Source organism: Parasteatoda tepidariorum, chromosome 4, assembly GCF_982258835.1.
Source record: "Parasteatoda tepidariorum strain Cologne lab strain chromosome 4, Ptep-v5.0, whole genome shotgun sequence".
NCBI lineage: Eukaryota > Metazoa > Arthropoda > Arachnida > Araneae > Theridiidae > Parasteatoda > Parasteatoda tepidariorum.
Window position 1 is genome coordinate 20041995 of NC_141758.1, and position 10387 is coordinate 20052381.

A 10387-nucleotide genomic window follows, 5' to 3' on the forward strand; every position below is an offset into this window, starting at 1 on the left:
TAAAAATATTCAACTAATAGAATGTATTCTCTTCGATAAAGTTCTTAATGGAATTAGGACTAGATTCTGTAGAAAAGAATATACCACCATTCACCCATGTTCAGTTTTCAGATACTATAATAATTTTTTCATTGAAGTCATTAGTCAGTGTAAGATTTACTTAATACTAATGTTCTAAAATATAAACTAATAATTAGACATACCATTAGAATTAGATTAACTTAATTTCAAAACAAAGTTTTAGAATTAGTAAAAGAAGTGAACACTCAATTATTTTTTATACAGAAATTTATTTTTGTACAGATAAATACAGATATTATAAATAAATAAAAAAAATAAAATTTGTTTCTTTATATATAAAGATTAATTCTTTTGCCAGCATTTTGCAGCCTTAAGCCACATTTTAATGGCCTCCTCCACCCTGCTGACAGTGTTGCCATTCTCATTTGAATTATGATGCAGAGCAGCACCTGGAAGAAAAATTTATAATTGTAGAACATGAAAAGAATTTATAATTGTAGAACATGAAAAGCAAAAATTTTGAAAATATAATAAAATTAACCATTACATTTAATATGAATTTGATTGGAATGATACACTATAATTAATAATATAAGAGATTTTTGTTAATAATTTTTCCTTAAATTAGGCCATTAAAATTTGACTAATGTGTATCGACTACCACTTCACAATCACAACATTATAATAGGTCATTTGGTAAGAATACCAACTCTTTGTCTGGAGCCTACATTCCTCTCCTATACACAGACATAGGGGAATATCTACTTTTTATAACATTTTTTAAATTATTCACAATATATTTTAAAACTTAAATAATGCTTAAGCACTATTTTTAATGCAGTTTCAAAACCAATATAATTTTGCAGCAATAAAATTTTAATTAGTTTTTGCTATACACCACCTGTAGAATATTTTGACTAACAATAGTTTCATAAATTTACATAATATATTTTTAAAAAAAACTGCATTCTCAATTTCTGATCCAGAATTGAATGAAGTCTCTACCAATAGATTTATCACAGCTAGGGACATTGATTGGGTTGCGTTATTATTATTAAAGGATTCTCACTTGTCTTGAAAATGGGTAAGTGAAATCTTAATATTGCTTCAGCAATAGCAAAATTATAGAATGTTTTAGCATTCTTTGCCGTAATTAATATACAGTTTGTGGTCTTAAAATTTTTTGTAGTTAGAGAACAACACATTTAAGGTTTTATACTTTTATCATTAAAACTGCTATATACACATGCACACACTCATATATATACCCCATAACATTTGAGAATATTTCTTGAGGATAAATATTATTTTTAAGTAGCAGGGAACTGGAACAAGACGGTTTAAAACAATTAGAATTCATACAAAAAATATTAGAATTGAAGAGATAAACATAAGTCTCCATTAATTGAGGTGGTTTATCAAAATCTGTTTGTCTATCTAGATGAAATGAATTATCAAAGATCCAACTTTTACAGACTAAATTAAAAACAAAACTCTATCCTCCCTAAGACCACTGTTAAAGCTATAATATTGAGTTAACAAACAATATAAGTGCAACTTACTAACTACAACATCCTTAATCGTGAGGGTGGAAAAGGCCATCTTGCTTCCACGCCCAGCCCAATTGAAAGATGGGGCAACATCTTTTGAGAAAATTTGCCCCATTATGTTTCTCGTGGCTTTCTCAATATTCTTCCCTCCTACAAGGGCCAAATAACTTATCTGAAAAAAAATTGAACAAAAAAATTATTACAAAATAGTATTGCAATATTTAAATAAACTATAGTTAGTCTATAGAAAGAATTTCTCTCGCCACTAAGTCTAAGGCCAACTGCTGATATGGAAGAAATAGTTAAATCTCATAACAGTCACTGCTACAGACGGAGAGTGAGGTGAGCTCTTTCTATAGATAAGACTATAAAATATACAAAGCAAAATTTAGGCAGTAGTAAGGCACACAAAATGTTTGCTGTTAAAAATTAGATTAGCTTTTGGAAATTTCAAAATTTCAATTCGGAAGAAAATCAAAAGGATATAAAATTATCCCAGAAAGGGTTGCCACAAAATAGTTGCTTTTAGTAGCCCAGAGCATGAAAATAATTGACGAAAACTATGAAAATAGTTGCCTAAATAAGAACAAATATAAGATTAAAATTTTATTAAATGACTTAATCATCATATACCATGATCCATTTAGTCAAGTTGGTGGAAAATATGATAATTTTTATGTAAAAGTTAGTGTTCTAGCACTAAATTTTTATATTAAAAAAAATTTGTATATTTTCAGAAAATTAAATACTTCTAATTACTAGAATTCATTCAAAAAACACTTTTTCATTAAAAAAAAACACAGTTATTTTAAGAACTTTTCCCTTTTATGAATAATTGATTTAGCAAATATATATAGGGGAGAGGGGGGCACATGTGAACAGGGGGCACATGTGAACATGGTATGTTTTACCAATATGATTTGAAATAAAAAATCTCGAAAAATTTTCAATTGATGGCAGTACTAGTCCTACCTCTCTGAAAAACTTTCAGAACAATGAGACATTTTGTTGGTCTATTCTGACAATTTCTTTGTATCAGCTGGTGTTGCATATATTATAATCACCCGCTTCTTCAAGTGAAAGCATAATATAAATCAACTAATAAACTAAAATTAACTATTGCAGATTATTATATGAACATTCAGGTAAGTTTATGACAATTAATATTTTTTTTTACTCAATTGAAAGTTCTTTATTTTTCAAGTTAGGCTTAAGAAGGATGATGGGGGCACTTGTGAACAAAACATCTGGGGCAGATGTGAACAGTTCACAAGTGCCCCTACATAGTATTAAGATTATTATCCTTATGATATTATCAGTTTAAAAAATATGTATGCATTTAAAATTATCATTATTTAATTTTCCATAATTAATTTATTAATTTTTCCTTTAAAAAAATTTTGTTTTTATTAAATGGTTGATCGCGCATCACGCATATTAACTGATACACCTGAGAAAATAGAATTGCTAAAGCTACAAATGAAAAGATAGAAAAAATGAAAAAAAAAGCATGAAAGAGTATTAGAGAAGAAAGAAAAAGGCCCATTACAACACCCGTGGTACATGAAGTTGCGAAAAACCCAATTATGGAAAAATTATTGTACAGCTGAAAAATTATTTTCTTATTGACAGTACTGTTGTACAATTTAAACTCACATAGTAAGCTACAACCCCCTCAGTATAATGCGTATCTATATCTGTTATATTAAAGATTTTTTTCTTTGAAATATGATGATTGCTTTGTGTTTTTAATCTTGTTCATATGTGCCCCAGGCCTGTTCACATGTGCCCCCAATAGGGGCACATGTGAACAATTGAAGTCATTTTTCTAAAATATTATAAAGTAAAGAAATATTTTATTGAAAAATCTCAAAAAATTCCACATGACAAAGAAAAGACTATTTAAACATATGGACTTTTTTACTATGAAAAATTGATGATATTTTTCGAAAAGTGAAGAAATAAAAAAATTTGTTCACATGTGCCCCCCTCTCCCCTACTATATATACAGTGAAAAGTGATTACTGAAATTCAAAATTCATGCATCGTAATATCGAATTAAAAATTTGGTTTTTTAAAATCATGCAACATTTCGAAGCGAAAACCGTTGAAAAGGCGATCGAGAAACGAAATAGACTTACGATAGAATCTGTTCAAATTGAACGCAATAAAAAATGATGACTTAAATTTGCAATCGAAATTTTTTTAATTATTTATTAATTTTTTTAAAGTTTATTATTTTTATTTTAGTTTTTTTTTAAGATAAGAAATTCAGTAAGTTCAGAGGATTTCGCGGGTCGCAAGTTTTCAACCCAATTTATGCAAAAATCATTGCTAGGAGTACAGAAAAGTCTACTTTTCTTGAGAGTAGTTGCTTTTTTAAGCCTTTTCGGGCAAAATAAGTTGCCACAGTCGCCCTTTTATGTTTCAATAATAGTTCAGTTGTTCCCTTTTTCCTTAATCTGAAAAGAAAAAATCTGCAAAAGTCATCAATTGAAGCACTTGCTACCATGATGTTAATTTTCAGCTTTAATAAAACCAACTAATATTTAAAAAACAACAACATGGATTTCAATTCGCAGATTAAGTCAGCAGAAAATAACGACAAATATCTATAATAATTACAAGTGAAAGTGTAAGGTAAATTAATTACTTACAAGTGAATGCTTATTTGCTTTATCCAAAAGCCACTGCTCAAGCTGCTGTACCTCAACCTCAGCTTTTAATGGTAGCTGAGGTGCTCCCTCCGGCAGTGGCTCCCTTGAAGGAGCACCGGTGGATCTTTTGAGATCCACCAACATCTCTTCCATGTTGTGTTGCATGACAAGTATCTTGCTCAACATGGAGAAGTGCTCCTTCTTATAAGCTGAAATAAAATAATTTGTTATAATTAAAATTCGTGATTATGACAAATCTCATCTCTATATACATCGTAATTCTACAGTCCCTGGCCTAATTATTAGACACACTACGAAATTCTATGTAAAATCTCAATTATCAGGTGATACTGTACAGCCTTATTGTTTTTACGCAGCTTCAACCAGTTTAATATTGTTTATGTTTGTGTATCAATTAGTTAACATTACAGTGCAACACAATCAAAATAAATACAAATAGGAAGCACACAAAAAAAATCTCCTGAATAAAAACTCATTACATATATGTTTAAATATAAAAGTATTGCTTATAAGCTCCTGCAAAACTAGCAATTATTAAAACCCTAAAGTGTGTCTAATAATTTGGTCCAAGTATTATAATATACTAATGCAATACATGATAATAAATATTCTATATTTATATAATATATGGTATAATTTATTCAAACTTTGAATCAACATTATATATCGTCTAATGTAACTTAATACATGAACATAAACAAGAGCAAATCGGTTTTAGTCACGTAGAAACAATAAAGCTGTATAACATCTAGGTTTTTCTGAGAGGTACCTATTTTGTGAAAAATTAAAAATTATATTAAAAAATTAACACAATATGAAGACTACAAAAAAAGGCCGTCCTAAAATGGGAAAAACAGGAGATGAACAAAGTTTGGCGCAATTCTCCTGGAAAAAACATGCTAAAAGCATGATCAGCAGCCCTTCTGCAAAAATTGCTTCCGAAATCCTTAGGCCCCCAAGATTGAAGATTCAAACAATTGTAGGCTTCATCACTGGGCACTACCATTTCAGGAAACATCTACATAGAATGGGACTTTTCGAACAAGAACCAATATGTTGGAAATGCCGTGAAGCGGTAGAACCAACACTCACATCCTATACAAGTGTGATGCCCTCGCCCTTACGCGACTCACTACCTTAGGCAATCCATATCCTAAAGAGCTTCACCTTAATTCCATTAAGGGACTGTAAGACTATATAAACAAAGTAGGGGAAAGACAATGGAACTAGGAAAAATTGGGCTTGGAGCATGGTACAAAATGCAACATATGCAGAGGTGCTATATATCTGACAAGCTCAAGCAAGAAGAAGCAGTTTAGCGGAAGGTTGCATTAAAAAAATATTAAACATATTGAACAAGAAAAAATAAAGAAAATATTTCAAAATAACTCTAAGCAACTTTGACTTGCTTACCTTCAAATTCATGTTTAGTGACCCATGCATCGAATGGGGCGGCACTGGTCTCCGGAATAAGGTTGACAACACTGGCACCAGGGAAGGAAGTGGTGGCAGGGGGTGATGAAATCACCACCTGCTGGTCATCTTCAAAGAGCCTACTAGGAGGCCGAGGAGACACACACCTGTGTGCAGGCACCTTGCGCCTCCTCTCTCCGATCGGCTGCTCATCATCAGATGACTCAGCAGCGGCCGCTATACATTTTCGTTTAATCCCCCTGCCACCTTCATCACTCGGTATGGCATCAGAGGTATCCACTAGTTTCACCAACATCCTCCGTGCTTCGGAGAAGGTCACTGCAAAAGAAAAAACATTCCTTTAATTACAGAAACATCTTGAAATTAATAAATACCATAGCTTTCAGACTTATTCTCGGAAAGTCAAGATAGTCACGTTTGATATTTGTGTTAAATATTATTATTCTTATTCTAATTAAGATAATACAGAAGATCCTTATGAGCAAACCATGTAATGCAAGCATTTTATGAAATGTTTTATCTAGATCATATCTTTAAACTTACTAAACATGGCAATATTACTCCGGAACAGAATACCAATAGTCATTTATGAATTCAATATTCATAGAAAAAAAGAATTTTTTTAGATAACTAAAACTGATACGAAACAAAATTAACAATTTTGGATTGGATAGCTTTTCAATTTGTAACCAGCAAACAATTTACATGACTTATTACAGATAGTTTTTGCTTTGTAACAAAAATCATTCAATTTGTAACAAAAATCATTCAAAATCAAATTTCATAACTGGAATTTTCCTAGTTCGCAACCACAAAGTTCAATAAGTTTCATAGAATTGAAATATGGATAAGATATTAAAAATTTGTCATGTTTATAATTAAAAATACAAGGTTCAAACTGAACTTGAAAGAGATGGCTTTAGTGTTTTTTTCTTCTCCCATTATCAAAACAATACCTCATTTTATATGGATGTTTGACTGAATGCAAACAACAAGCGTTCAAAAACTTCTTGTGTATCGCTCCGATTTTGTTAATCTCATGAAGCGATGTGTAAACAGGCTTAATATTATAGTATGTCTTACTCTGATTTGCTTTTAAATTTCCCCAAAATTTTAACATTCATAAAAGCACTTTTAATTCATGAATTCTTTTAGAAAGTTAATATCACAACATAAATAAATTATAAGGTTTTTCTATGTTTAGAGTGTTATTCTTCATTTGATTGCATTTAAAAAAATAGTACATCAAAAAATATCATATCGTAGAATAGCACATTTTGTTATTTTTTGGATAGCATACTTACTGAGATTTCCAGATTCATTTGCTTGTTTCATAGAAATTGAAAGAATGTGTTATATTTGCGAACACTACCAGTATAACGATAGTCTGTGGCATGCTTTTTCAAGTTGAGGGGCAAAAATCTTTCGGAATTCGTAACCTAAAAAACTTATGGCAAATTTTAACTCCTAATGCTGTGTTTAACTTTACACGGTCAATCCTCTATATTCACAAAATTCTGAGATTTTAATTAATTTAACTTATGGAGTGTTGGATCATGTTAAATTCTTTGTAATGATGGTACCTTGCAAGCATTGCTTATTAAAAAATGTTCTTAAAATTAGCTTGATTTCATAAAACAAATTTAAATCAGAATATGAAACTATCGATTATTTTTAAGCATCAGACAACATTCAACTCCCTGAACTTCAGAAAGGAATTAAGGGGTTCTTAAAAAGGCAGAAAACAAATGTTTATCGTAAGTGAAAATTTGAAAAATATGAGAATTTCACTCAAAAAATAAAATATATAGCTTAGAAAAAGTATTACTCACTGGCTTGATACAGTATTCGATTTACTTTATGCATGGCCCAATCTTGCCCTGGAGGGCTGTTCCTCCTCTGGTGCGTAGAGGTGCCTTTCTTTGGCCAATAGGTGGTGCTGCCATCACCTATTAGCCAATTCACTCCCACAATGTCCATTGTGGAATCATCAAATTCGACTACTGCGTATTGCATCATCTAGGCACACATAAAACAAAGTTTGTAATTATCTATACAGTGTTTTCTTTTTCAGAAAGCACCAAATAACTTTCTTGGAGCTTAATTCTAATAAAAACTAGAATTAATTAATATATAAGTTATGCCAAAGTCTAACAGTTAAGCCCTGTTTGTTTTGTTGAAAGTTTTAGATATAAAGAATGTGCTACAAGTAAGATATTGGATAGCAATTTTATCTGTGAATCTTATAAAGCATAAAATAAATCAGAAGTACAGTCAGACCTCTATTTAACGAACTTCCCTATTACGAATTTCTCTATTTTGCGAATTTTTTCGAGAAACCAAGAATATTTTGGAAATTTCTTTGTAAAATAACTTTCAAATAGCGAAGTGAATTTTCTATTGAACGAATTTCTCTTTGAGATCCCCTTTCCCTATTTCCGTAAAATTTCAGAGCATTTTAAACTTGTCAACGCATTTTATGGGGGAAATGCCCTTGAATTGATTTTTGAAGCCACTTAACTTTTAGAGAAAGCAGTTAGATCCCTTTCCCTTTTTGTTTGCATTTCAAGCGAAAAACTCAAGACAAATTTAACGGATTTTATCAGAAGCAATTAAATTTAAGAACGCATGTGGTAATGTATGTTTAATATTACTTTTATAATAAATGCAGATATAATTTTATGCATAAATTTAGCTTCTTTTAGTTTAAAATGTATGTAGCATGATAGTGTAACACTATATAATGTTGTGCATTAATTGCTATTTTAATTATGTCTAGTGTTTATGAATTTAAAACCTGTTTTATGTGAAGAACTTATTATCAGGATTTAGCGACTTCGTTAAATGAAGGTCCGACTGTAGTTTCTCAGAAAAGGGAAGGAACTCCGGGAAGGAACTAAGCTTAAATTATTTCCACACCATTATGGGTTAAATTAGAAGCAGCAAATATAACATGAACTGTAAAATACTTAATGAACTGATAAAAATTATTCTTAAGAACTTAGAAATTCTACCATACTGTGATTACAAGCTACATTTGTATTACACTTAAGATATTTAAACAATTTCTTTTTATTTATAATTTAGAATAAGTTTTCACTAAAATATTATATAAAAGATTAATCTAAGATATTATATAAAGATTGTTATGATTTCACTTACCTGAAAATCTACTTTTTAGTTTAATCAGAAGTGCAACTTAACATAGGAGTTACGATGAATTTAAGGAATTTCAAAATAGATATGTATTTAACAGAATTACTCATGCAATGATTGAAGCCGATTAATACAATAATTATCATGACATTAATATGGTTTATACAAGAGAGCAGTTTCTTTTAACAGAAACAGATAATGAAATTTCACTACAAAATATCACTAATTAAATATATACTTTTATTGGATGTTAGTATGCATCTTAAATTTTTATTGAAGAAAAGCTACAAAGGTAAATTTAAGGAAAAAATTAAACAATGGGTAAGTTACAATTATAATGAAATATGCTATTTGTGACCAAAACATGCAATCTAAAATTTTAAAAAAAAAAAAACATCTTATCCCTTTAAACACATTTTACTTAACTAATTTGAAAAAAAAAAAAAGGAGACATTCGTTGGCATTATTTAACCATCCAGAGCGCGGGACGTGAACCCTTCTCCTTATGGCGCTCCATGCTTTTTTTAAAAAGTGGGTTGCGTCCACTCGGCACGCTTTTTAAAGTGGGTCGCATCCACTCAGCACGCTTTTTTAAAGTGGGTCGCATCCAGAGCTGATCTAGTTCCCACACAAGCAACATCTCCATTCGGAGCTCCAAAAAATCGCTAATAAAAGCGTTAAATTTCTATTTGTTCTACCCAATTTAATAAAAACAGCATGTAACACCCCAAGGCATACCTGGTGAGTCTTTTCCGGCCTCTGGGAGGCCCCTTTTTCCGTTTTCAAGTTCTAGATTTCCGATGTTCTATTGATTTAGGCTTAGAGTGACAGATCGCTATTTTAACATGTCATCCACTGCAAGTGGTAATCATTGCTATCTTTGGCTTAAACTTTCATTAATTTATCGACTTTTTTTCAAATTTAAAGCCTTCCATTTCAATCCTCCATGTGATTCTCTATTCAAATATATCAACTTTTTATTTTCCGGTGATCTGGTACTCTAATTATCAGTATCTTTAAATTTTTTGACGCTCCTAGGTATAGGCTATCGCTATGTTAAAATTAGTATTTTGTAAACTCTGACTTCGGACACTCAAATTCTTATCTTAACATTTTTATATGTTGTTTCCCCAAATGTTTTCAATTGTCCGCCACCCTGTTTTTAATTTTTCACCCATCCTTTGACTTTATATTAAATTTCAAAGAGACATCACTTTCCCATGTTAATGGAGTTCTATTCTCCATAACAAAATATAAACAATCTCTATGATCGCAAACACAGTTAAGTGCTTTAAATCACGCCATATCCATAATTCTTTAATCAATTAAATTTATAATCGACATTATTCATTTTCATAGCTTTTCCTATTCCATGCTGTTTTTAAGTTAATACCCGAGTCATTGTTTACAAACCTTTATTATATTGATTCTATCATACATTTGCTGTCTTATTTTCATTTTTATTTCTTTTTACATAGATTAGGGCCCTTTTATTTATCTCTAAGTGTTTTTTTAATTATGTATCATTATATTACAGTCAATATTGTC

The 10387-nt window shown here is 30.5% G+C and overlaps 1 protein-coding gene across 1 annotated transcript; it reads right to left on the reverse strand.

The window, feature by feature from the left end:
- Positions 1-363: 363 nt before the first annotated feature.
- LOC147810775 (uncharacterized) lies at positions 364-9091 on the reverse strand. The gene is made up of 5 exons (XM_087160420.1): positions 7516-9091; positions 5663-6001; positions 4229-4437; positions 1584-1743; positions 364-470 (listed from the first exon to the last, which is right to left on the reverse strand). Exons 1-5 carry the CDS (start codon positions 7700-7702, stop codon positions 364-366), a joined length of 1002 nt encoding a protein of 333 aa, XP_087016546.1. The 5' UTR covers positions 7703-9091.
- Positions 9092-10387: the final 1296 nt, after the last annotated feature.

Bases quoted from the DNA above. Each gene is read 5' to 3' on its own strand.
- LOC147810775 (XM_087160420.1), bottom strand. From the start codon at position 7,702: ATGATGCAATACGCAGTAGTCGAATTTGATGATTCCACAATGGACATT. The intron at 6,002-7,515 runs GTGAGTAATACT...TTTCTTTTGCAG, and splicing joins TCGAATACTGTATCAAGCCA to TGACCTTCTCCGAAGCACGG. The intron at 4,438-5,662 runs GTAAGCAAGTCA...ATTTTATTTCAG, and splicing joins CACTAAACATGAATTTGAAG to CTTATAAGAAGGAGCACTTC.